At 68.2% G+C, this 26425-nt stretch overlaps 3 protein-coding genes across 3 annotated transcripts; 1 reads left to right on the top strand and 2 right to left on the bottom strand.

Annotated features, from left to right (window-relative positions):
• Positions 1-6: 6 nt before the first annotated feature.
• Positions 7-8625, top strand: TRIM46 (tripartite motif containing 46). The gene is made up of 10 exons (XM_027703671.1): positions 7-661; positions 2296-2551; positions 3414-3757; positions 4310-4453; positions 4601-4696; positions 4820-5073; positions 5168-5289; positions 7145-7444; positions 7533-7830; positions 7954-8625. Exons 1-10 carry the CDS (start codon positions 371-373, stop codon positions 8327-8329), a joined length of 2481 nt encoding a protein of 826 aa, XP_027559472.1. The 5' UTR covers positions 7-370; the 3' UTR covers positions 8330-8625.
• A 2378-nt stretch (positions 8626-11003) lies between these two features.
• MUC1 (mucin 1, cell surface associated) lies at positions 11004-15323 on the bottom strand. The gene is made up of 7 exons (XM_027703668.1): positions 14998-15323; positions 13608-14230; positions 13305-13378; positions 13071-13213; positions 12663-12781; positions 12427-12573; positions 11004-11483 (listed from the first exon to the last, which is right to left on the bottom strand). The coding sequence occupies exons 1-7, from the start codon at positions 15038-15040 to the stop codon at positions 11409-11411; spliced, it is 1224 nt and encodes a 407-aa protein (XP_027559469.1). The 5' UTR covers positions 15041-15323; the 3' UTR covers positions 11004-11408.
• Positions 15324-17867: 2544 nt separating this feature from the next.
• Positions 17868-25215, bottom strand: THBS3 (thrombospondin 3). Its single transcript, XM_027703670.1, has 23 exons — positions 25137-25215; positions 24227-24433; positions 23788-24044; positions 23591-23693; positions 23344-23370; positions 22976-23058; positions 22828-22879; positions 22594-22742; positions 22300-22440; positions 22063-22140; positions 21825-21977; positions 21613-21723; positions 21415-21522; positions 21044-21203; positions 20833-20951; positions 20662-20714; positions 20290-20483; positions 20038-20216; positions 19881-19929; positions 19539-19735; positions 19282-19454; positions 18296-18435; positions 17868-18133 (listed from the first exon to the last, which is right to left on the bottom strand). The coding sequence occupies exons 1-23, from the start codon at positions 25213-25215 to the stop codon at positions 18075-18077; spliced, it is 2871 nt and encodes a 956-aa protein (XP_027559471.1). The 3' UTR covers positions 17868-18074.
• Between the last annotated feature and the right edge of the window lie 1210 nt (positions 25216-26425).

Below are 26425 nucleotides of genomic sequence, written 5' to 3'. Positions count from 1 at the left end.
CCGGTGCCGGTGCCGCGCGCATGCGCACTGCGCAGGGACACGGCAGCAGCACCGGAGAGGAGGCTCTGCGCATGCGCGGGCTGCCCCGCCCCTCCCCTCCCGGCGGCGGTTGCGGGGCTCGGGGGCCCCCCCCGGTGGCCGTTACCGGTACTGCAGCTCCCCCGCCGCCCGGGGCGCCCCCTGGCGGCGGGGAGCGGCACTGCGGGACCCCCGGTACCGGCACCGGGACCCGCGGCGGGAGCCCCCCCGGTGTCCCCCCCGCTGCTGTCCCCGGTATTACCCCCGGTACCAAACCATCCCGCCCGCACCCCACCCACCCCAAGGCGCCGCTCCGCCAGCCGCGCTGCCCTCCTCGCGCTGCCGGCGGGGGATGCCCGTCGGTGCGGCGGGAGCATCCCCGGTGCCACCTCTCGGTGCCGCCGCCCCCCTGTGCCGCCGGGCCGAGCATGCGCGCCACCGCCGCCCTCCCCTCCCTCCTCTCCGTCCCTCCCTCCCTCCCTCCCTCCCTCCCCGGCTCCGCCGCTCCCTGCAACGCACCGGGGCGATCGCGGCCGCCGCTGCTGCCGCCGCCGCGGGCACGGGCGCGGGGAGCGGAGCCATGGCCGAGGGCGAGGACCTGCAGACCTTCACCTCCATCATGGACGCGCTCGTCCGCATCAGCGTGAGCGCCCGCGGCGGCGGATGATGGGGGGTGGCGGAGGGAGGACCAGGGTCCCCCCGGGACCGGGTCGCCGTGGCAACTCGGGGTGGGGGGGCGATGCCCTTGAGGGGTGGGCGGGCGGCGGACCCGCAACCCGGTTCACCGCAGCGAACCCCCGGGGAGGGTCGGATCCGGGCTCCACACCCGCACCGAGCTACGGCCGAGCCGGGAGCACCCGGAGCACCGGGGGTGGGGGGGGCGACCCCATCCCGGCCCCCATCCTGGTTCCCAGCCCAGTCCTGGCGCTGGTCCCAGTGCCGGGCCCAATCCGGGCTCTGCTGCGGGCCCAATCCCGGATCCTATCCCAAATCCCATCCGCATCCTGGATCCCATCACCATCCCGATCCCCATCCCAGATCCCATCCCCATCCCAGTCTCCAGCACCATCCCAACCCCCAGCCCCAGCCCATCCTCATCCCAGCCCCGGGCTCCATCCCAGCATCCATCCCAGCCCTCATCCTGGCACTGGTCCCGGTGCTGGTCCTCATCTCCATCCCAGCCCCAGTCTCCATCCCCATCTCAGCCCTGGGCCCCATCCTGGTGCTGATCCCAGTGGTGGTCTCCATTCCCATCCCACTGCCAGTCCTCATCCTGACCCGATCCTGGCCCTGCTCTGGGCCCAGCCCCAACCCCAATCCCATCCCAGCCCTGGGCCCCATCCTGGCTCTGGTCCCAGTGCTGTTCCTGATCCCAACCAAGCTGCTGGTCCCAGGCCTGATCCTGGCTGTGATGCTGGACCCAGTCCTTATCCCCACCCCAGCCCTGGTCCTGATACTGGTCCTGGCTCTGGTGCTGTTCCCAAGCCCGATCCCAACCCTGCTGTGATCTCAGCCTCAGCCCCCAGCCCCATCCCAGTGCTGGTCCCAGTGCTGCTCCTGATCCTGACCATGCTGCTGGTCCCGGGCCTGATCCTGGCCATGATGTTGGTCGTGGTCCTGGTGTGGCCTCAGTTCCCAACCATAGCCCAGTCCTGGGCCACATCCTAGTGCTGGCCCCGGTGCCAGTCCTGATACTGGTCCCAGGCCTGATCCTGGCCTTGATGCTAATCCTGGTCCTGATGCTGATCCTGGCTCTGATACTGGTCCCAGCCCTGATCCCAGCCCTGACGCTTATCCTGACCCTGATGGTGCTGGCCCTAACCCTGATCCTACCCCTGATGCTGATCCCAGCCCTGGTGCTGATCCTAGCCCTGATCCTGGTCCAGGCCCCGGTGCCAGTCCCAACCCTCCTCCTGGCCCTGATGCTGATCCTGGCCCTGGTGCTGATCCCGATCCTGGCCCTGGTGCTGATCCCAGCCCTAATGCTGATCCTGGCCCTGGTGCTGATCCCAGCCCTAATGCTGATCCTGGCTCAGGTGCTGATCCCAGCCTTGATCCCAGCCCAGGTGCTGATCCTGGCCTGATGTTGATCCCAGCTCTAATGCTGATCCCGGCCCTGGTGCTGATCCCAGCCCTGATTCCAGGCCTGACGCTTATCCCGGCCCCGGTGCTGATCCCAGCCCTGATCCCAGCCCTGGTGCTGATCCCAGCCCTGGTCCCACCTGGTGCCAGCCCCGTTCCACGGGCAGCGGGTGACGCTCCCCTCTCTCCCCGCAGACCAGCATGAAGAACATGGAGCGGGAGCTGGTGTGCCCGGTGTGCAAGGAGATGTACAAGCAGCCGCTGGCGCTGCCCTGCACCCACAACGTGTGCCACGTGTGTGCCAGCGAGGTGCTGCTGCAGCACGGCCACCTCTGCTGCGACCCCACCTCCGAGCCCACCTCGCCCGCCGCCACCCCGTCCACCCGCAGCCCCCGCCTGGGCCGCAGGGCCGTCCCCAAACCCGACCGCCTCGACCGCCTCCTCAAGTCAGGTGGGGCTGGAGGGGACAGGGATGGATGGAGGGGACAAGGATGGGTGGAGGGGAGGGGGATGGTTGGAGGGCAGGGCACAGTAGAGTGGACAGGTACAACGGGGGAAAGGGATGGCTGGATAGGACAGGCATAGCTGGAGGGATCGGGACAGGGATGGCTGGAGGGGATGGGGGTGGCTGAAAGGGATTGGGGTGGCTGGAGGGGAGTGGGACAGCTGGAGAGCAGACAGCATAGCTGGAGGGGACAGGGATGGCTGGAGGGGATGGCAGAGTGGACAGGGACAACAGAGGGGAAGGGGATGGCTGGAGAGGACGGGGATGGCTGGAGGGGATGGGGACAGGACAGGTGGAGAGGAGGGCAGGTGAGACACCAGAGGTACAACAGAGGGCACAGAGATGGCTGGAGAAGAGGGGAATGGCTGGAGGGGATGGGGACAGCTGGAGGGAATGGGGACAGGCGTGGCTGGAGGGGATTGAGGTGGCTGGAGGGGATGGGGACAGGGATGGTTGGAGGGGTTGGGGATGGAGACAGCTGGAGGGGATGGCAGAGGAGACAGGAACAACAGAGGGCACAGACATGGCTGGAGAAGAGAGGAGTGGCTGGAGGGAACAGGGACAGGCATGGCTGGAGGGGATGGGGGTGGCTGGAGGGAGGAGTATGGCTGGAGAAGGGACAGCATAGCTGGAGGGCAGAGGGACAGGGGTGGCTGGAGGGGATGTGGGTGGGTGAAGGAGTTGGGGACAGGGATGGCTGGAGGGCCTGGGGATGGGGACAACTGGAAGGGATGGGGACAGGGAGGGCGCCCTGGGCTACCCTTGGAAGGGCTCCCACTGACACCCCCTCCTCTCCTCCCTCCCTTAGGCTTCGGCACCTACCCGGGGCGCAAGCGGGGGGCCGTGCACCCCCAGACCGTCAGCTTCCCGTGCCCGGCCTGCCAGCGGGACGTGGACCTGGGGGAGAGGGGCCTGGGCAGCCTGTTCCGCAACCTGACGCTGGAGCGGGTGGTGGAGCGGTACCGGCAGACCATCAACATCAGCGCGGCCATCATGTGCCAGTTCTGCAAGCCCCCGCAGCTGGAGGCCACCAAGGGCTGCACCGAGTGCAAGTCCAGCTTCTGCAACGAGTGCTTCAAGCTCTACCACCCCTGGGGCACCCAGAAAGCCCAGCACGAGCCCACGCCCCCCACCCTCACCTTCCGCCCCAAGGTAGGGCCTCCCCTGCGGGTCCTCCTTCCCCCCCGAGGGGGGATTAAGGCCGAGGGAATTGGGATTAAGGCTGAGAGAATTGGGATTGTTCAGCCTGGAGAAGGGAAGGCTTTGGGGTGACCTAATTGCAGCCTTCCAGTACCTGAAGGGAAGTTGCAGGAAAGATGGGGCAAAACTATTTAGGAGAGTCTGGAGCGACAGGACACAGGGGAATGGGTTCAAATCAAAGGAGAGTAGGTTTACATTAGATATTAGGAAAAAATTCTTTACTGTGAGGGTGGCGAGGCCCTGGCACAGGTTGCCCAGAGAAGTTGTGGCTGCCCCATCCCTGGAAGTGTCCAAGGCCAGGTTGGACGGGGCTTGGAGCAACCTGGTTAGTGGAAGGTGTCCCTGCCCGTGGCAGGGGGTTGGAACGAGATGATCTTCAAGGTCCCCTTCCAACCCAAACCATTCTACGATTCTGTGATTCCATGACTTGGAAGTGCAGGGGTGGTATCCTGTGGGGGAGGAGGGGGTTGCAGAGCCCCTCTGAGCCCCACTGTGCCCGTGCAGGGGCTGATGTGCCCAGAGCACAAGGAGGAGGTGACTCACTACTGCAAGACCTGCCAGCGGCTCGTGTGCCAGCTCTGCCGCGTGCGCCGCACCCACACCAGCCACAAGATCACCCCGGTGCTCAGCGCATACCAGGCCCTCAGGGTAAGGGCTGCTGGGGCCAGACTGGGCTTTGGCTGTGAATTGGGGGCACCACAGAGCCCTGGTGCAGGTGGGGGGACGAGGTGGGGGCGGGGGGCTGCTGGCACCTCACCTCACCTCACCTCACCTCACCTCACCACCTTCCTGCAGGAGAAGCTGACGAAGAGCCTCGCCTACATCCTGAGCAGCCAGGACACGGTGCAGACCCAGATTGCCGAGCTGGAGGAGACGGTGAAGCACACAGAGGTGAGGGGGGAAGGTGCCTGCCTGGCCCTGAGCTGTCCCTAGGCAGGGGTGGCACTGCCAGCCCGGTCCCCTCCGGTCCCAGGCTGTGCCACACGCTGACCCTGCCGTGCCCGTGCCTGGCAGGTGAACGGCTCGCAGGCCAAGGAGGAGGTGTCACAGATGATCCAGGCGCTCTGTGCCATGCTGGAGGAGAAGAGGGCCACCCTGCTGCAGGCCATCGAGGAGTGCCAGCAGGAGCGGCTGGCCAGCCTGCACGGCCAGATCCGGGAGCACCAGGCCATGCTGGAGAACTCGGGCATGGTGGGCTACGCCCAGGAGGTGCTGAAGGAGACTGACCACCCCTGCTTTGTCCAGGCTGCCAAGCAGCTGCACAACAGGTAACCAGGCTGTGGGCACGGGGCTGCCGGGGGGGGTCAGGACACTCTGTTGCCCGCGGTGCCCCCCCAGCATTCCCACTCTCTGGCACTGCAGGATCCTCAGGGCCACCGACTCGCTGCAGAGCTTCCGCCCTGCAGCCACAGCCTCCTTCAGCCACTTCCAGCTGGACGTCAGCAGGGAGCTGAAGCTGCTCACCGACCTGGCCTTCATCCGAGGTAAAGGCAGCGGGACCCGGGCACCGGCTGTGCCCCGTGCGGAGGCGCAGCCCCCGCGGGCAGAGCTGTTCCCTGCCCGCCTCGGAGCCGCAGCTCAGCCTCAGCCGCCGCTCGGGCCGGCGCTCGCGGATCTGCCGGTGCCCCCTCCCCGTCAGGGACGGCCCCCCCGCCCCAGCAGCCCCCAAAAAAAGATCCCTGCCCTGCCCTGTGCCAGAGCAGACAGGCAGGGCCGTGGTGCCAGGTGAGGGCAGCAGGAGTGCCGGTGGGTGAGTACGGAGCTGCCCCGCTGCCGGGCAGGCGCTTCCCGCAGGGCAGGAGCCGCGTGGCCCTGCCGGACCCGCTGGCGACACATTTCAGACCTGCTTCTACCTCTCTTTGTTTATAGGCTGCGGCCGCTGCCGAGGCGTCACCGAAGTAACTGAGGCAAGTCACACCCCTGCCCTAGAGCCGCCCCGCTCTCTCTTCCCATCCCTCCATCCCCTCCATCCCGTTCCCACCCTGGCCCTGCTCCGCCACCATCCTCCATGCCCGTCCTGCCCGCAGGCGCTGGCAGCCGGTGGCTCGGCCTCCTCCATCTGCTGCCGTTCCTCCTGCCCTCCCACTCCCTCCTCGCCCCATTTCCATCCCCATCCTCGCCCCATTTCCGTCCCACTCCTTGCTCCATTTCTGCCCCCTCGTTGCCCCATTTCTGCCCCCTCGTTGCCCCATATCCATCCCCCTCTTGCCCCATTTCCATCCCCTCATGACCTATTTCCATCCCTTCCCTCACCCCATTTCTGTCCCTCTCTCACTTCACTTCTGTCCCATTCACCACCCAATTTTCTGCCCCTTCTCACCTCATTTTCATTTTCCCTTTTGCCCCATTTCCATCCCCTCTTCACCTCATTTCCACTGTCACTTGCCCCATTTCCACCCCATCCTTGCTCTATTCTCCCCCATCCCACCCCATTTCTGCCCCATCCTCACCCCATTACTATCTCCTTCCTTGCCCTGTTTCCATTCCTCACTCCATTTCCATCCCCCCTCTTCCCATTTCTGTTCCCATCCTCGCTCAATTTCCATCCCCTTTCTTGCCCCATTTCCACCCCCACCTCATCCCATTTCCTTCCTCCTCTTCCCCCATTTCCATCCCCTTCCTCACCCTATTTCTGTTCCCCTCTTGTGCTGTTTCCACCCCATCCTTGCCCCATTTCTGCCCCATCCTCACCCCATTCCCTTTCCCCCTCACTCCATTCCTGTCCCCTTCCTTTCCCCATTTCCATCCCTCTCCTTGCTCCATTCCCACCCCCCTTCTTGCCCCATTTGTCTCCCTCTCACCCCATTTCTGTTCCTGTCTGCACCCCATTTCCACCCCATCCTTGCCCCATTTCTGCCCCATCCTCCCCCCATTTCTATTCCCCCTCTATCCCTATTTCCATCTGACTCTCACCCCATTTCTGTACTCTTCCTTGCCCCATTTGTCCCTCTCTTTGCCCAGTTTACACCCCCCTCCTCATCCCATTGTCTTCCCCCTCCATTCCCATCCCCTACCACCCGCCATCCCCATCTCCTCCTCCTCTCCTGCTGCCTCCATCCTCTCTCTCTCTCTCTCTCTCTCTCTCTCTCTCTCCTCCCTCCCGACTTGCACTCGGCCTGTCTGGTCCCTGGAGCCCCACAGCAGCAGCTCCTCTGTCTCCCCGACTCTCGCTCTCCTCCGGTGCCGACACACGGTCTCCGCAGTCAGACCCCCCTTAGACTCCGCTGGTTGTGCGTCCGTCCGTCCGTCCGGAATGCCCCCGTCCCCGCGTCCGGCCGCCTCCCCGCCTGCGGGGGGGGGGATGCTGCCTGATGCCCGCCGGTGCCTCTCCCCCCGCAGCGCCCGAGGCCCCCGTCATCGACACGCAGCGCACCTACACCTACGACCAGATCTTCCTGTGCTGGCGGCTGCCGCAGCACTCGCCGCCCGCCTGGCACTACACGGTGGAGTTCCGCAAGACCGACGCCAAGGCCAAGGGGCTGAAGCTGTGGCAGCGGCGGGAGGAGGTGCGCGGCACCTGCGCCCTCGTCGAGTACCTGGACACCGACAGCGTCTACGTGCTGCGGGTGAAGGGCTACAACAAGGCGGGCTTCGGGGAGTACAGCGAGGACATCTACCTGCACACGCCGCCCGCCCCGGGTGAGGGGGGCCGGGGGGGCTCGGAGCACCTGTAGAGCGCTCCGGGGTGTCATCCCGCTCACCCTCCTCCTCCTCTCCTCCCCCGCAGTCCTCAACTTCTTCCTGGACAACCGCTGGGGCTTCAACCGGGACCGGCTGGCCATCAGCAAGGACCAGCGCGCGGTGCGCAGCGTCCCCGGCATCCCCATGCTCTTCGCCGCCGAGCGCCTGATGACCAGCTGCCACCTCTCCATCGACCTGGTCATCGGCGACGTGGCCATCACCCAGGGCAAGAGCTACTGGGCCTGCTGCGTGGACCCCAGCTCCTACCTGGTGAAGGTGGGCGTGGGGCTGGAGAGCAAGCTGCAGGAGTGGTTCCAGGTGCCGCAGGACGTGGTGAGCCCCAGGTGAGCAGGGGGGAAATCCTCTGCCTGTTCCCGCCTCCACAGCAGGCGCTGGGGTGTGGGGGGGGGAGCTCCAGCCTGTCCCGTGTGTGTCGGTGTCGGGACTCACCCGTCCTCCTGCTGCAGGTACGACCCCGACAGCGGCCACGACAGCGGGGCCGAGGACACGACGGTGGAGGCGCCGCCGCCCTACGCCTTCCTCACCATCGGCATGGGCAAGATCCTGCTGTCCCACGGCTCGGCGCTCACCTCCCGCGACCCCAACGGCTGCACCGTGCCCCTGCCCCCCCGCATCGGCATCTGCCTGGACTACGAGCAGGGCAAGGTGAGCTTCTACGACGCCGTGTCCTTCCGCGAGCTCTGGGAGTGCGGCGTGGACTGCTCGGGGCCGGTCTGCCCCGCCTTCTGCTTCATCGGGGGCGGGGCCCTGCACCTCCAGGAGCTGGTGGCCAACAAGCAGGAGCGGAAAGTGACCATCGGGGGGTTCCCCAAGCTGGACTGAGCCGCGCCCGCGCTCCCCGTGCGCCCCCGGCTGTGCCCCCCGACGGCTCCGGGGCCTGGGGGGACAGGGAGCAGAGCACAGGGTGGGCAGTCCCGGCCCTGCCACTGCTGGGGATCGGCCAGGTGTTTGTTTTGTGGGATGGGGGGGGGACGGGGACAGCTTTGCCGTCCCCTCCTCGCCCTGTCCGCCTGCCCCTCGCCCCAGCTCGGCCCGAGGCTGCTCTGGGCTGGGGCTGCGGGCAGGGCTGGCAGAGGGTCAGCCCCAGAGACGGGTCAGGGAGGGGGACGGGGCTGCGCAGGGAGGGGGGAGGCAGGTGACAGTGGGGGTGACGCTGGAGGGGAGAGGCTGGGTGCTGGCTGGGGTGGGGGAGGCAGCTGGGGTAGGGGAGAGGGCGGGGGGGGAGACGGGGCTGGAACAAGGTGTGAAGACGTTTTGTAAAATGGCTCGTTTTCAATGCGGCTCATCCGGCCGGGCGCGGCCCCTGCCACAGCCACAGCCACCGAGGGGTCCCTCCCGTGGGCTCCCGGTGCCCCCTCTCTGCCCTGTCCTTGGGCAGCCACGTGCCTGGCCAGCCCTGCCTGTGCCCTGCCTGCACGTGCTCCGAGGGCCACGCTTGGCTCCCGTTACACCGCTCGGTGCCAAACCGCACACGGCCGGGGCGGGCTGGGGCCGCGGGGTCCGGATCCGACCCGCCCAGGGGAGCCCCACGCGCCGCGGGGGCCTTGCTGGCAGCTCCCGTGCCGGGATCTGTCCGAGCTGCTGTCGTTTCTCCTGGGTTCTGTTACAACAATTCGCTGTATTTTCATGGTTTCCTACAATAAACTGCGATGCCAGACTCCTCGGGAGCCTCCCTGCCGTGGAGGGCAGCCGTGGCTGTGGGGCCAGGCAGTCCATGGGGTCGGGGGGCTGTGGGGCTGGGCTGCCCCTGGGGTCAGGGAGCTGTGGGGCTCCTGGGCTGACCATGGGGCTGGCGAGCCAGAGGCCATGGGGTCGGTCTGTCTGTGGGCTCGGGGGGCCGTGGGACCAGGCTGACCGTGGGTCTGGGCTGTCTGTGGTGTTGGAGTGCTGTGGGTCCGGGCTGTCCTTCAGCCTGTGCCCAACAGGGGCCAATCCTGCCCAGCCCAGGCAGTGCTGACGTGTCAGGTCCTACCTGTGCTCTGCTCAGCCACGTGGTCACTGCCACCCCATCCTGGGGTGTCAGGGGGCTCCTGGACAGGTCATCTCCTTGCTGGGCCTAAACCAAACCCCTGCAGCATTTTCGGGGGGTCCCAAAGGCGGACAGTCCAGCTGGGGAAGGCTGAGGCATCCTCTCAGGGTGGGTAACAGGGCTGGACTCCCCACTTGGGTACACTGCATGGCAGCTGGAAGGGCCATGTAGGGCAGGGCCCCCCCAGGCTCATACCTGCCCCTGGGGACCCCACCCTCTGTGTTTGAAGGTGAGGGGGCCGCAGGGTCGGGCTCCCTGTGAACAGGCAGCTCTTTGTAGGGCCCAGCCCTGGTGCTTGTTTCAATTCCTGGGGCCCCACCCAAGGCTGGAGGTTGGGGGGGGTGAGGGGGGGGGACTGAGGAGGGGCAGCAGCAACCCCAGGCACCCCCCTGCTCTCCACAGGGCTCTGCCCCAGGCACACAACCCCATCCCCAGCTGGCAGCATGGATTAGGGGGGGATGCTACACTGTACCACAGCCCCCCATCAGTGCAGCCCCCACCCCACAGCCGAGCCTTGGGGCACTGGGAACCCCCCCTTTCCCCAGAGGCCCCTCCAGCCTGTCACCCACAGCCCAGCACAGCTCTGACACCTCCCAGCACATGCCAGGATCTCTGGGCACCTGGCACAGCAGTGTCCCCCACCCAGAGCTGTCCACCGGCCACTTGGCTGGTCCCAAGGGTGCTCCTGGCCAAGCACTGGCTCTGTGCCTGCACCCACACAGGATTTCTTAAGGGAAGGTTTGGTTCCTTGTTTTTCTGCCTTTTCAGTGGTTGCCAAAATCCTCCCAGTGTTGCCCAGGATGGGCCCAGCCCAAACTAGGACTGCCAGGGGGCCAGCACTGTGCTCCAGGCACGGCATTCCCAAGGCTTGTGCCCCGGCACAGCCCAACACACAGCCCTGCTGGGGCCACCATGCTGCCCCTCGGCACATCCCACCTTCCAGCCGTGCCCCCCTCCTTCCAGCAGCCCCCAAAGCCTTTTTGGGGCTCCCCCAGGGTTTGGAGGACCCCCAGCCTGGAGCAGGCAGGGGAGGGGGGCAGGACATGCCACATGCACCCGGTGACACATGTGCAGCCCGCGCAGCTGCACGGCCCTGTCGGCTCTGTCACATTCCACCTGTGCAGCCGTGGGGAAACGGGACGTGTCAAACGTCAAACGAGACACGTTGGATCGTGAACAGAAACCGAGAGTACAGGAGGGCTGAGAGGGATGGAGCCCAGCAGACACGTCACACCCAGAGGGACACAGGGACTGGGGACACAGTGACACCCCCGGCACCAACCCCAGGACTGCCTGGATTGAGAAGTGAGAGCGACTGCCCAAGCTGGAGTCACCCCCTGACAGCCACACGGGGGTTGTCACGGCCCAAGGGGAGCCCCCCCAGCACAGCCCTGGGGACACATGGCTGCCCCCGTCCTTTTATTGTAAATGTGATAAATATACCCCGGCCGAGGACCTGCCACCCCACCCAGGACCTGCCACCCCGCCGAGCCGAGCCCGGCACCAACACCCCCCCAAAACAGAGATATTTATGTAAAACAACACCACAAAAAGAGCAATTGAATCCCCAGGGGTGAGTGCAGGGGGAGCATGAGCCCGGCCCCCGCCACGCCCCTGGCACGGAGCAGGGTTGCAAAGCCAAGCGGGAACTGTGGGGTGCGGGGGACCCTCCCTCCCGCCCCCAATCTTCGTTCATCCAGTTCTGTCATATGCACGAATCCGGCTGCTCCAGAACCATCCAGCGCCCGCTGCCCGCGGCGAGGGGCCGAGCAGCACCGGGGGATGTGCCCGGGGCCGGTGCTGCTCCCCCGGGAGTGGGAGGCTGCAGCTGCCCCCTCCCCTCGGCAGCCGCCCTCCGTCCCAGCGTGTGCCTCAGAGGTTGTCGGAGCCGGCGGAAGGGTTGGTGTAGGTGAAGGTGCCGGCCCTCGTGGTGCTGCTGCCGGCCACCTTGGGGGGAGGAAAGGCGCGGCGGTGTCAGGGCTGGACTGAGCCCCCTCCTCCGGAGGCAGCAGGGGAACCCCCCACGCCCTTCCCACGGCCGCTGTGGGCAGCCAAAAACTGCGTGGTGGGCAGCTGCCCCCCAGCCACGGGCACCGTGGGCACCCCAGGCTCACACGGGCACCCCGAGCCGCCCCCCCCGCCCCGTGCGCGGGAGGAGCCGCGCTGGCCCCGGCCGTGTTCTCACACGATAAGCCGGCCCGGCGAGCGCGAAGGTAAATATTTACCCAGGCCCCTGGTATTTGCACAGGGTGAGCTGCTCGCAGGGAGCCGAGCAGCTGGACGCGGCCCCCGCCCGCAGCCCCGGCCTGGGGGGAGCGCAGGGCACGGGGAGGGGGAGGAACGGGGCGGCTTCTGTGCTCCACATTGCCCAGGGGAGTTCTTCGTGCCCGCGGGCAGCTCCCGGCGCGGCCCCTGCAGCTCCATTTTCGGAGCTGGTGTGGGTTGGGGTGCCGGCTGTGGGGATGAGCCCCCCGCCGCCAGCCCTGAAGTGCCCCTATCCCCGCTCCCCACCCACGGCAGAGGATGCCGCAACACCAGGAGAGCCGAGGGTCGGGTTGGGATGCAGCTGAGCAGGAGAAGGGGCAGCGCGGGCAGGCAGCGAGCCCTGCAGTGCTGCCAGGGCTGGGCAGGGGGAGCGGCCGCCCAAGGTCGCGGGGATCTCCCCGGAGCCGGGCAGGATCTGCCCGCGCCGGCCGCGCACCCGCTCCCCACGCGGCTCCAGCCAGGCGTGAAAGTTACCCTCACCTCCCGGCGAGCCCGGCACGGGACGAGCTCCCTGGACGCCTGTCCCGGCTCCGTTAGCCATTAACCCAGAGGCCAGGGGATGTACCCCTGCTCTGCCCCCACCCCACAGCAGCTGGGACCCCGGGGTTGGGGGTCTCGCTCTCACCTGGCTGTAGGGGTTGGGTTTGCTGTTGGGGGACACGTAGCGCCCGTGGCTCTGGTACTGGAGGTACTCAGCCATGGGGTGGTAGGAATCCTTCTGGCTGAGCAGGTCCAGCTTCCCTCGGCTTTTCCGGCGGCAGGTGCAGGAGGACTGGGGGAGAGAGAAGGGATCAGAGCCTGGGGCATGGGGACAGGGGACTCACTGGCAGAACACAGATGAGGATGGGGGTGGGACCTCACCATCAGGAGGAGGCAGGTGAAGAAGCTCAGCAGCACCAGGATGCTGGCCAGGACCAGCAGAGCAATGGCCCAGTCTGGGACCACGGGCACCGGTGCTGGGGACATCACCTCTGTGGAGCCTGAAAGGAACAGAGCTGAGTCTGCACCATGGGCAGAGCCTGACAGAGCCCTGAGAGACCCCCAGGATGGGGCATCAGGGGCTCAGCCCTCCCCCACGGAGTCCACTTGCTCTTCCTAGTGCTGCCCACCATGGGCACTGGGAACATGCACTGGCTCTGCCCACTGCGAGCCCCGAGCTTGTCTCAGCACCAAAGAGCCCCAGCCAGGACAGGGCAGCATTTGCAGAGTCCTCTGATCCCACCCTGGGCTCCATCTGCCCTCCCACCCTGTCCCAGAGCCCCCACTCACCCTGGATGCTGTCCAGCTGCAGGCCCATGACGAAGCCATTCTGGTCCAGGCTCTTCCTCAGGCGCTGCTCGGCAGCGTCGGGGGTGACAGTGTCGCTGCCATTCCCAAACACAAGGGTGGACTGCACCTCCACCGAGCCCTGGCTGTGTGGGAGGAGGTGTCAGTGCCCAGATCATCCCCCGAGGGGCTCGGCACCAGGCAGGATACGTGTGCCAGGGCACTGCTGCTGCTCACCTGTACCGCAGCTCACTGCACCCCATGTAGGTCTGTGTGCCCGCGCAGCCCACGCAGCCAAACACGTGTTCAAACTGGAACGAAGCATTGGGGTGACGGTGACCTCCCCACAGACACCTCATCTGTCACCTCCCCACAGACACCAATCCATCACCTCCCCACAGACACCCCACCCTTCCCATTCCCATGCCGCTGGAGCCGCTGGCAGAGCAGATGCTCAGGGAGAGCCCCAAGGTGAGGCGGCTCCTCCCTGGCACAGCCCGGGGGGGGTTTGCTGGTGCGGGCAGAGCTCCCAGGACTCACCATGCTCAGGACAGTGCGGCTCAGGCTCCGGTACTGCTCCGATGTGGGGTCACGCAGGCTCTCGTTGAAGCTCCTGTTGATGATGCGGAAGGACAGCGGGACACGGGCGAGCAGCTGGACAGCAGCAGGCAGCTGGGCCGTGGCTTTACTGGGGTTGGGACCCCCCCCGGTGGGGGTCTGCCTGTGAGCCGTGCTGCTCTCAGCTGTCACAGAGGTTGTGTGGGTGGGAGGGACCTGAGCGTTGGTGCTGCCGTTGGCGCTGGAGTTGCCGCCATCCACGGTGGTGGGAGCGGCAGAGCTGCTGTTGGTGCCCAAGTGGGGAGCCCAGCCGCTGCTGTTTGAGGTGGCATTGGGGTGGGAGATGTCTGGGCTGCCGGGGACGGGCACTGCGGTGCCGTTGCCCAAGGAGTGGTTGCCGGACTTGAAGTCCGTGGTGTTTTTGCCAGGGAACGTGGTGGCGTGGGGGAAGAGAGGGGGGGGGAACCTGCTGCCCCCTGTGCTTTTGGGAAAGACAGGTGGAGCAGTGGTCAATTTGCTGGTGGTGGTCTCCGTGGTCATCTCCGTGGCAGTTGTTTCGGTCGTTTCCATCTCCATGGTTGTCTCCATGGGCATGGCACATGTACCTGGAGGAAACACCAGGAGTTGGCAGCTGCAGCCCCGATTTGGGAAGGTTTTGCCCAACACTGCAGGAAGAACCGTGATCCACACGAGCCAAGAACCGGTGGCTCCTGCTGCCCACGAGACCTTCAGGAACACCCCATGACTGTGGTTGGTGCTGGGCACATGTGACACCACCAAGGGTCCAGGCAGTGCCACCTGGGCACTGGCACCAGCCCTGCAGACCCACAGACCCTGGGGTGACCCTGCCACGCTGTGGGGCTCAGGCACCACCCCAGTAAAGCCTCCTTTGCTGTGGGTTGCAGGGTGGGGTGACCCCTGTGCCCCTCGGACCTGCCTGGCCTGGCTGTGGGCCAGCACAGGCAGCTCCTGGGCAGGTTCTCAGCGGGTGCCGCAGGAGCCGGCGGCACTGGAGGAGAGCCCGGGGTCCGGGTGCTCACCGGGACACACCTGCATTCCAGCCTGCGAGCCCCGGGCACAGCCTGCTCCGGCTGGTCCCGGCACAGCCCAGCCCCGGACACGGCAGAGAAGGGGCCGTGATCTGAGCCCCCAAGTCCCTGCTTTGCTGGGCACAACCAGCCCTGCGGTGCTGCACCCCGGGGCCAGACCGGGACAGGTGACAAGGTCCCTGCTGCTGGGGTGCCACGGGCTCTGGTGTCCCCTGGTTCCCACTCTGAAAGAGACCCCACTCCGCTCCCCCTGCCCCGGTACCTCCCCGCTCGCCCGCGTCCCAGCCCGGCTCCCCCTGGCTCGGGGTGCCCCAGCCCCTCACCTGCGCCCAGCGCCAGCAGCAGCAGAAGGGCAGTGAACGCCATGGGGCTCGTCCGGAGGGTCCCAGCGCCTGGCGGGGCTGGGCGGTGGCTGCTCTCCCGTTAGCCGGCGGCGCACGCCTCGATCCAGGGATCCGGAACTGGCGGCTCGGCAGCGGCCGGAGCTTTATAGAACACCTGGAGCAGGTGGAGAGGCCCCACCCCGCCGCCGGCTCCAGGGAGGGGGATTCCTCTGCCCCACCTGGCACAGGGGTGCCACCGTGCCGATGCGGCCCCCACGGCAGCATCACACTCCCCCCCACCCGGTTGGGTCCCCCCGTGCTCCCCCGGCTCGGGGGGACACCGTTGGCAGCATTCCCGTGCCGGGAACGGACACAGCCTGGGGCGGGCACAGGATGGGACAGTAGCTGGGCATCCCGGGCAGGGGTGGAGGCAGCATCTGCCCAGCCCCACGGGCTGAGCCACGGCCCCCGGGACCTGGTGGGGGTACGGGGGGGACACGGAACCCCCCAGCCCCTCGTGCAGGGGGGGGGCCTCACCCTCCGGCTCAGCCCGGGGTTAATCATTACCGGCCGGCCACCGCCTCGCCCTGCACTCAAATAAACACTGGTGACCCCCCCGAAACGCTTACGCAGGTGGAGCCAAGGGCCCCACGACATCCCAGTACCTCCCAGTAACCTGCCTGCAGGTGCCAGGGCCCCTCCAGCAGGTACAAACCCCTGACCCCACTCAGGACGCGGCTGACGCCAGGTGCCCCACCCCAGAGGTAACGGGTGCCGCCCGTGCCGGGGCACAGAGCCCGCGTCCTCCGGGTGACACGTGCTCCTGGCACGGCCGGGCATCACCAGCCACTGTGGTCCCTCCCTGCCCCTGTCCTGAAGAGAGGCCCAGTCCCAGGGGGGGAGCCCTGATCCCTGGGAGGGCCCCAATTCCTGGGGAGGCGTTGGTGGGGTCTCCCACACCTGACTCCTGCCCGGCCTCCCGTGGAGCCGAAGTACCACCCCAGCCACGCCAAAGGGTTCCAAGGCAACGCTGAGAAGGGGAGCAGAGATGGGGGACCCTCTGTGCTGCAGTGACACCGGGGCAAGGGATGGATGTCCTTGGTGTCAGTGCAGGTGCAATGGGACCCAGTGGCTCTCTGTCCCCACTGGGGGCCAGAGCCTTGGTGCCAGGCACGGAGACGTGGGCAGGATGCGGGCAGGATGCAGGCAGGGCACAGGCAGAGTGCAGGCAGCAACTCTGGGTGAACTTGTCCTCCCCCAAAGGCCTCGCCGTGGGGACGGCAGCCCCCACACAGTGACACTGACCTCCCCACTGCCCTCTGCCTGCTGTGCCAGCACCAATCCTCAGTCCCACTCAGCACAGGGGGCTCTCCCCAGAGCTCCTCTATCACCCCTCAAAGCAGGGGCTTGATGGCTACAGTGTCCCTCCATACAAGGAGGATACACCGTGTGGGGGGCTGAGGGGCAGGTGGGTCTCACAGGGACCACAGCACCTCTCACGGCAACCCTCTCACACACCAGCCCCGGGCCAGGGGGCCGTGCAGCCACCCTGCCTGTGTCCCGTGGGTCCTGTGCACCCACCCCCACCGTGCCCCGTGGGTCCCGTGTCTCCACCCTGTCCGTGCCTCGGGGGTCCCGTGTGCCCACCCGCTCCCTGCTCGGTGGTTCCCGTGTCCCCGCCGTGCCCGGGGGGGTCCCGACCCGCGCGCCCCCGCGGCTGCCCCGAGCGCGCTCCCGCTCCGACCGGCGGCGCCGGAGCTGCGGCGTCCCCTGGCGGGAGCGGCCCCGCACGACGCTCGCCCCGCGCACCGGCACCGCCGGGCGGGACCGGGACCGGACCGGGACCGGGACCGAGATCGGGACCGCGACTGGAGCGAGACCGGAGCGGGAGCGGGAAAACGACTGGAGCGAGACAGGAGCAGGAGCGGGAGCGCGATCGGGACCGGGACCGGGACCGGGAGCAAGACTGCGACTGCGACTGGAGCGAGACCCGAGCGCGAGCGGGAGCGCGAGCGGGACCGGGACCGGGACTGGGAGCTGGAGATGGAGCAGGAGCAGGAGCAGGAGCAGGAGCAGGACTGCGACTGTAGCGAGACCAGAGCGGGACTGGGACGGCGACTGGAGCGAGACCAGAGAGATTGGGAGAGGCGGGAGGAGAAGCGGAGCGGAACCGCAGAGGGAATGGAAGCGGGAGCGGGACTGGACCGGGAGCGGGACAGGAGAGGGAGAAAGAGAGGGACCAAAACAGTAGCGGGACCCGCGGTCGCCCCTCGCTGGGGGCGTGGGACGAGGCGCTCGGTACTGAGCAGTGATGTCCCCTGCCCCGGGACCCCCGGGCCGCGAACGGGCACCGGCACCGGCCCCGGTTGCGGCCCCAACACCGGCGGGCAGCGCCGCGTTGCCCTTTTAAGAGGGGCCCGGTGCCGCCGCGCCCATTGTCGCCGCCGCCGCCGCGGGGCCGGGCCGGTGCCGGGGCCGCGCGCTCCGGGGCGAGCGGGGGGGCGGTGGGGGCACATTCCGCCGCGTTGCCGGGACAGCCGTCGCCGTGGCGACCGGTCCGTGCCGCCGAGCCGCGGTGCGCGCCGCGCAGTTCCCACGGAGCGGCCCCGGGCGGCGGCGGCGGCGGCTCCCGCTCCCTCCGGGGCGGCGGGAGGGCCGGGATGCGGTGCAGTGTTGTGCTCTCGCCCACCAATATTGCACTCGTCCCGGCCTCCCGCCGCCGCGGGCTGCGCCGGTGGGACCGGCCGGGCACAGACCCGGCCCCCGCGACCACCGGGAGGACGGCGCGGGACGGAGCCAAGAGCACGGGGAGGGCACCCAGAGCCCTCTCGGGGCACCGGGAACCCCCGCCAGGGACCGGGCGCGCAGGCTAGAAAACACTCAAAACTTTATGGCCAGGCGTGGGGCAGGGACCGGAGCGCCCGGGGCAGGCGCGGAGGAAGCCCCGGCACCGCGGGGCCCCGGTACCGGCAGTGCAAAGTCCGCGGGGGGCCGGGAGCGGGGCCCGGCCGGGAGGGGCGGCGGGGCCCGGGGCTCCCCCGGGTGCCGCTGGCGGGGGAGGCCCGGGCCGGGCGCGGTCACTCGCGTCCCTCCAGCAGGAACCGGCGGAAGGGCTCGAAGTCGGCGGGGATCGTGTCTGCGGGGGGCAGCGCGGGGGGCGTCAGGAGCCGGCGGGGAGAGCAAGCGCCCGTAAAGCCCCCGGCCCAGGACCGACGGCCCGACCGCCGCCGCAGGGGCGCGAAGGGGATGCTCGGCCGGCCGCCGGGCCGGGGCGGGGGTCCCGGGGGGCCCTGCTCACCGTTGCAGCGGTACTGCAGGTTGGACCAGATGATGTTCTCCTGGGAGAAGCAGAAGACCCCCAGCCGCCCCCCGCGCATCGTGGTGTCGATGATCACCCCGGAGTCGGCCACCAGCCGCGGGCCCTCGTACAGACGGACCCTGGGGGGGGGGAACGGGGCCCGACCGGTCAGCGGGACCCCACCGGGGTCAGCAGCGGGATCCCACCGAGACCCCATCGGGGCCAGCACCTGGACCCCGCCAGGACCCCACTGGGACCCCTCCAGGACCAGCATCGTGCCCTACCGGCATCCCGACCAAGGATGGCGGCACCGGGCTGGGTCCGGGGCATCCCGCGGGGGGCTGGGCCGGGGGCACCGGGCCGGGCTGGACCCCCAGGCCGGGGCCCCCCGCCGTGGCCGGGCTGGAGCCCCCGCGCCGCCCCCGGCCCGGCCCCGCTGCCTTTGTCGGGCACTTTGCATGTGAAAGGCGCCGGCGGGGTCGCCATGGCGACGGGACAATGGCCCCGGGGGCCCGGGGGGCGGAGGGCCCGGCGGCGGAGCCCCCCCGCCGCGGCCGCCCCGGCGGGAGCCTTAAAGGGGAAACGCTCCCGCGGCCCCACCGGCCAGGACCCCTCCCCACGGCCGGCATCCCCCCACTGCGGTGGTCCCACAGGGCTGGGTACCACCCCATGACCAGCATCCCCTCACTAGGGTGGTCCCACAGGGCTGGTTTCCCCCCCCCACGGCCAGCATCCCCCCACTGCGATGGTCCCACACGGCTGGATCCCTCCCCACATGGCATCCTGTCACTAGGGTGATCGCACAGGGCAGGACCCTTCCTGATGGTCATCATTATCCTCACCAGGGCTGGACCACACCAGGATTGTTTTCCTCCCAGTGATCAGCATTCCCCCACCGCTGTGGTCCCACTAGGGCCGGACCCCACCCTGCCCCGTGGTGAGCACACCCCCCACCACCTCAGCAGCCCCCCGTGCCCCCCACTCACCTGATGTAGCCCACCTGGGGCCTGTGTGCCAGCTGCCAGCGGTAGGATGTCTTGTCCCTCCAGCCGACGTTCCGGGGGTCCTTCCAGAGCAGGCGGACGTGGTCGGGGGTGTTGCCCGTGTGCCACAGCGCGTTCCGCAGGTGCTCCCCGGGGCCCGTCGAGGACTTCACTGCCTGGGGGGGCACAGGGGGTGTCAGAGGGGACCTGGCCGGGGTGAATGGGGAGCCTGACCTGGCCCATGAGGGGCCAGCACCCACCTTGAGCTGCAGCCCTGGCTCGGCCACGGCACGGAAAGGGGTGGCCTGCCAGTACGTCTGCTCCGTCTGCTTCCACATCACCACGTAGAAGCTGGCGCTGTCCTGGTAGCTGAAGATGAAACCGGCGTAGTCATCATCGGTAACGGTGTTGACGTGGAAGGTGCCCTCGAAGTCCACCCCGTTGAAGGCCGTGTAGCCTACGGGCAAAAAACACTGTGGGATTCCCCAGCCCATCCACCCTTCACCCCTCTGTGGGGCAAAGAACCGGCCCTTATCCCCCCCCAGGCAGAGGGGAGTAGGGGGGCTGCCCCCAGGGCCTGTGGGTGGGTGAATATCTCTTACCCACAGCCAAGCCCGGGTCGCTGTTCATGGTCTGCACGATCTCCATGCCCTGTGAGGGACAGCCGGGTGAGGGGCAGCCCCAGCACCCCCGGGGACCTCCCCACCCCCTCAGCTCCCACCCTGCAGCCCCCAGAAACACGGGGCACAGCACCCACACCTGGTTGAGGACAACCCAGTTGGGGTCGATCTGGGCATCCCCCTCGGGGTCAAGGATGACGGTCTGGTAGGCGCGGAAGTCGGTGAGCGTCACCTCGGCGCTCTCGGGACACACGTCCAGCTGGTCCACCACGGTGTCATTGTCAAAGTCCTCCTCGCAGACGTCGCCCACACCATTCCCTGGGGACACTTCCCAGTTAGGGCCGGGCTGAGGCCACATGGGTCTGCCTCCCCTCACCTGACCCGCACTCACCGTCCGAGTCCTTCTGGTTGGGGTTGGGAATGAGGCGGCAGTTGTCTGGGCCAGGTGGCACGTAGTCCGGGATGCCATCGTTGTCATCGTCATTGTCACAGTCATCCCCCAGCCCGTCATTGTCCGAGTCCAGCTGGGAGCTGTTGGGGATCTCGGCGCAGTTGTCCTTGGTGTCCTGATGCCCGTCCCCGTCGCTGGGAGCAAGAACAAGGTCAGAGCAGTGCCAAAAGCGGGCACCTGGCACTACATCCCAGAGCCTTTAAGACCCTGTCATCCCCCCTGCCAGGTCCTGAATCAGTTCTGCCCCCAGGGACAGGACAGGACAGGACAGGACTGGATGGGAAGGTGACCCCACTGCAACACTGTCCCCACCTGTCCTCATTGGTGTCACAGATGTCTCCTACCAGGTCGCTGTCCATATCTGTCTGGAGGAGACCACAGCCCTAGTTCAGTGACACCCCAGGGCGAGAAGGACACCCCACTCCACACCGGGCCAGGCCCCACTTGCCTCAGGCCCCCTGCCCTGAGTGGGTTGCCCCATACCTGAGTGGGGTTGCTCATTTCAGGGCAACTGTCACAGGCGTCCCCAACACCATCCTCATCCCGGTCCGTCTGCAGAGGGTTGGGCACCTTGGGGCAGTTATCCAACATGTTGGGAATCCCTGCAAGGACAGCGCTGGGTGGTGGATGCCCTTCCCCAACACATTGGGACAGCCCCCCGTGGCACATCCAGGCCACCCCAATAGCCACTCACCGTCCCCATCGATGTCGTTGTCACAAGCGTCCCCCTCGCCGTTGCTGTCTGTGTCCCGCTGGTCATTGTTGGGCACGTTGGGGCAGTTGTCACAGGCATCCCCGAAGGAGTCGGTGTCCGAGTTCTGCTGGTCTTTGTTGGGGAAGAGTCGGCAGTTGTCCTGCGGGGAAGAGAACAGGGATGCTGCTGCTGCGGGGGCTTGCAGACGAGAGGCCACAGTCCCCCAGTGGTCACGGTAGGAGGATGTCTCCAGCATGCTGAGCCACCAGCCTGCTGCTCCCCAAGAGAAGCACCTTGAGGGACTCGGGCCTGAGCCAAAAGGAGAAACCCTCCCAGAGCCACCAGCACAGCCACCCCCCCAGCAGAGCCACCTCCACGTTCTTGACACCATCGCCATCAGCATCATCATCGCACTGGTCCCCAATGCCGTCGTTGTCGGCATCCTCCTGCCCGGAATTGGGCGTCAGGCGGCAGTTGTCCTGCAGAGAAAGGGAGGAGATGAGGTCTGGAGCACAGCCCTGCTGTGGTCCCTGCACCCCCCAGCCCCTGTGCCCCCTCCAGGAGCCCACCTGCTTGCAGTGCTTGTTGTTGTCAATGCAGGGCAGAGGCTCGTCCGGGTAACCGTCCAGGTCCGTGTCTGGCCCACACACGTTGCCGTTGCCAGCCCAGCCCACGTTGCACTGAAGAAAGAAGAGATCAGGGGCTGGGAAGGGCCCTGGCAGGACCAATGCTGCCCCTGCCATAACCCCCACACCCCCTCCCAGCCCTGTCCCCCACTCACCGCACAGGAGATCTCCCCATTTCTCTCGAACAAGCAGAAGCCGTTGATGTCACAGGGGTTGGCGGTGGTGGTGCTGCAGGACTTTTGGGGGACGCAGCCCGACGTTTGGTTCCCCACAAAGCCCGACTTGCAGGGACCACACTTGAAGGAGCCCTGGAGGGGGAGAGAGAGCAGGGGTGGGATGAGGGGAGCCGGGCGGCCCCGGGAGCCAGGGAGGGAGCGGGACAGCGCTGCTCACCAGCGTGTTGGTGCAGATGGAGTTGGGGTCGCAGCCCCCGTTGTTCCCGTCGTTGCATTCATCGATATCCGTGCAAACCTGCGAGCAGTGTGGGAGAAACCCTCACTTGGGGCCTTCCCCTGCCCATTCCTGCCCCCCTGGGAAGTTGCCCTCCTCACAGGCACTGCGTCCTCCACTCTGCCCCGCACTCTGGAGCACCCACAGGCACCCGGCCGAGTCCTGTGGCGCCTCACTCACCTGCTTGCTGGCCTTGGCATAGTCCACCCCCACACCAGAGACGGTGTTGCCTCGATAGCCACGGGGACAAGGCTCACAGCGGAACCCGGGGGACGTGTTGATGCACTTGGAGCCAGGGAAGCAGGGGTTGGCATGGGCACACTGCAGCACCGGGAAGAGAGACCAGCTTCACCCTCGGGCACAGCATCGGGGTGGCTGCTGCCATCCCAGCAGGGCCTTTCCTGAGAGGAAGCATCCTCTGCCTGCACTGCCCTGGCAGTGCTGGGGCTGCTGGTCTCCCCAGAGTGTGCCCACCTCCTCGATGTCGGCGCAGTGCGTGCCGTTGCCCTCCAGCCCCGGTGGGCAGGGCCCGCAGCGGTACCCGGGGTACTCGTACGTCTCCATGCAGTCCACCCCGCTGAAGCAGGGGTTGGGGTTGCAGCGGGACCGGTGCTCGTGGAAGCCTGAGGAGAGGACAGGCAGATGAGGGGTGAGACAAGGCAGCCCTTTGCCCCCCCGAGGTGGGGGCAGAGCCTCGCCAGCACTCACCGCAGACCTGGCACTCCATGATGGTGTTGCGGATCAGAGACATCTCCTTCACCTGCAAGGCAGCAGAGCGTGGAGCATCAGGGGGTGCTGGCACCATGCTCTAGGGAAATCCAGCTCAGGGAGGGCCGGTACCCCCCCACTGTCCCACCTGGTCCCTAATGTCTTCCCGCAGCTCCGACAGGACCCGGTTGAAGAGGGTCAGCTGCGTGACCAGAGCCTTGGTCTGCTCACCTGCCAGCAGCAGAAAGGACAAGGTCAATCCCAGGACAGACACAGCCCCCTGGGGACATAGGCCAGGACTGCTCTGCCCACCAGCACCGAGCTGGGAGGACAAGGCAGTCGACAGCCTGTTCTTCTCCTCCCTGGTTCACACAGGATCCCTTTCCCCATAACACAACCCACGCCTTTTGATGCACCCCATGTGGGGCACTGGGACAGGCTGTGGAAGGGTTTCTGCCTCCGTGGAGCCCCAAATGCCTCAGGCCAGGGAATGGGGAAAGCAGAGCAGGGACTCACCCAGGATGGAGGCCAGCACACTCGTCACTGCAAGGAGAGAGACGAGATGTTACCAAATGCTGCCATCACACCCCGGCAGCATCACCTCACGCAGTCATTCCTGGTCAGCACGTGAGCAGCGCTGGAGCTCCCACCTGCGTGGGGACCCTGGGCCAGGAGAGGCAGGAGCAGCCCTCTGTGCTGTCACCCCCCACCTCCCTGTACCACAGCACACACAGGTGACCCTGTAAGCCCCTCAAACCATTACCTGCACTGTGAATGGACTCATCTCCTTGAAAAGGGCACTCGCTCAGGGCCCCCACACGGCTCATGGACCCGCCCAGGATCAGCTTCATGGACTCCACGAACCCCTGATGTACGTGGGGAGACACAGTCAGTGTCGGGAGGGCTCTGCCCATCCCCAAGGGCGCGGTGGTGGGGGTCTCACTCCCCCCCAGCACTCACCTGCATCCTCTGATAGGCCTTCTGCCCCGTGCGCACCTCGATGGCCTCCACCTCGGCCAGGGGGATCTCGGACAGCTCGGGCAGCCCCACGCTGGAGTCCATCTGCTTGCAGTCGACGTAGAGCTCGACGCTCAGCGTGTCCCTGCGCAGCCCGCTCAGGCGCACGATGACGGAGTGGCTCTGCCCGTCCGCCACGTGCGCGTGCTGCAGGTTGACCGAGTGCACCTTGTTGTCCTCCCGCAGGTACCGCACCAGGACTGCGGAGGAGCGGGGAGGGGCCGTCAGCTCCCCCCCGGCACCGGCAGCACCCCGGGACCAGCAGGCACCCACTGCTCCTCCCCGTGAGCCCCTTGGACGGCAGGAGCTCAGTCCTGTTTCCCTCAGAGCACTGGGACAGGAGCAGGACCAGCCCGTCCCCACACATGGGGCACCCACCCACCTTTGTTGATCTTCCCCACGACCGAGACCTCCAGCCACCGCGTGTTGTCCTTCTTGGAGTAGAGGCCGAAGAGGGTCCCCCCCTGCTTGGGGGGCAGGCGGAAGGTGGACAGGAGGTACACATCGTTGACGGTCAGGAGCTCCATGCGGATCTTGTGGGCCACGCTGGCCATCTGCCGCACCTCGCTCACCAGCAGCAGGTCAATGACTGCGGGAGCCGAGCACCGGGGTCGCCTCCGCACCGGCAGCCGCAGCTGCGGCCGGTGACCGCAGGGATTCCCGGTGCGGTCACACCGAGGGGGGGGGGTTGGGGGTGACCCTGGACCGCCGTTCCCCGGGGGGACCGGGGAAGCCCCGGGGTCTCCGGGGCCGCCCCCGCGCGGTGGCGCTCCAGGACCGGCCGCGCCGCCGAGAGGGACCCGCGGAGCCCCCGCACCGCCGGGACCGGCGGAGTCACGGCCCGGAGCCCGCCCCGCAGCCGGGGCTCCCCCGCATCCCGCTCCGTGGAACCCCCCGCGCCCAGCAGCAACGAGGGACGGCCGGACCGGGAGACCCCGGAGAGACGGCCGGGTGCCCGGGGCGCTCCGGTGGGAGCGCGGACAGCCCAGTCCCGCAGCCGAACGGGTGCCCGCCTGCTCCGTGCAGACCGAGAGGAGCTCCGGTTCCGCGGTCAGCCCTCGCCGAGGGACCCCCCCCCGCCGCCCCGAGCCGGCATCGGAACCGGCGGCCGCCCTGCGCCCCGGGGATGAATGTCCCTGTGTCCTCGCTGCCCGGCTCCCCCGGGGCGAGCGGAGCCGCTGTCAGCGGCCCCGGGACAGGGGGTGCTGCTGCCGCCGCCGCCCCCCGACTGCCGCCCGTCCCGCCGCCCCGTCGGGGCCGCCCCGCCGCCGCCCCGAGCTCCCCCGTTATACCTTGCAGCCCCGGGCGCGCCGCGGCGGCGGCGCCCAGCAGGAGCAGCGCCAGGAGCGCGGAGCCCCCCGGTGCCCCCATGGTGCCGCCGGTGCCGCCGGTGCGGAGCGGAGCGCGGCGGGGCGGGGTGGCGCACGGGGGAGGGGCCGACGGGGCCGGCGAGGAGGAAACAAAGAGCCGTCAATCAGCGGGCGCATCTCGGGGCCACCGGCGGGCCACCGGCCGAGGCCCCGGAGGGGGAGGGGGGGGGGGCAGCGGGCGGTCGCGGCGCACCGGGCCCGGGGCTGCGGGGAGCCCCCCCACCGGGCACTGCCCGCCCCCGGGGCAGCCCCCGCTCGCAGCGCCAGTTCACCGGGAGGTCAGGCGGACTGGGGCCGCCCCAGCAGCGCCGGAGCATCCCGGTCCGGGAGAGCGGGACCGGCCGTGGGGTCGCTTGTCCGGGGTTGTCCCACGCCGCGGAGCCCCCCGGGCCGGCGGAGCTCCGGGGCCGGTCCGTACCGCCGGGGGATGCTCGGGCCGCCGAGCCGCTCCCGCGGAGCCCCGGCCAAGACGTGTTTACAGCTGTTTCCCCCAGTGCCATAACAACGGGCCGGGCCCGGCCCCGGGGCCGCCCCAGCCCCGCGCCCCCGGTCCGGCCCCGCGCCAGCGGCCCCGCGTAACGGGGGAGCGGGGGTGGGAGTGATGGAGGGGGGTGGTCCCGAGCCGAACGCGGGGCGTTTTCCCTCCGCCGCTGCCAGCGGGCTCCCGGCCCGGCTGCGGTCCATGGAGACGTGCAGAGGGGTGCGGGGCTGAGCCGGGTCCAGCGATGCGGGGCTCTATGGTGCGGGAGGTGCGTGGCTGAGTGGTGCGGGGCCGAGCAGGGAGGTGCCGGGCTCTGCGAGGCGGTGCGGGGCACAGCAGGGTTGTGGGGTGCAGTGCGGGGCTGAGCAGCGTGGAGCGGGAAGGTGCGGGGCCGAGCAGGATGAACAGCGTGGAGCTGAGCTGAGCCGAGCGGTGCGGGGCAACGCGGGGAGGTGCGGGGCTGAGAAGGGCTGTACAACGTGGTGTGTGGTGCGGGCCAGAGCAGGGCTGTGCGATGCGGGGAGGTGCGGGGCTGAGCACAGTGCAGTGCAGTGCGTGGAGGTGCGGAGCCGAGCAGGATGGAGCGGAGCTGAGCTGAGCGGTGCGGGGAGGTGCGGGGCTGAGCAGGACTGTGCGGTGCAGTGCGTGGAGGTGCGGAGCCGAGCAGGATGGAGCTGAGCTGAGCGGTGCGGGGAGGTGCGGGGCTGAGCAGGACTGTGCGGTGCAGTGC

The sequence above is a fragment of the Neopelma chrysocephalum genome, unplaced genomic scaffold (assembly GCF_003984885.1).
Source record: "Neopelma chrysocephalum unplaced genomic scaffold, ASM398488v2 Primary Assembly neopelma1_248, whole genome shotgun sequence".
NCBI lineage: Eukaryota > Metazoa > Chordata > Aves > Passeriformes > Pipridae > Neopelma > Neopelma chrysocephalum.
Note: the sequence above shows the minus strand (reverse complement) of the source record. Positions and strands in the feature narration are given on the sequence as shown.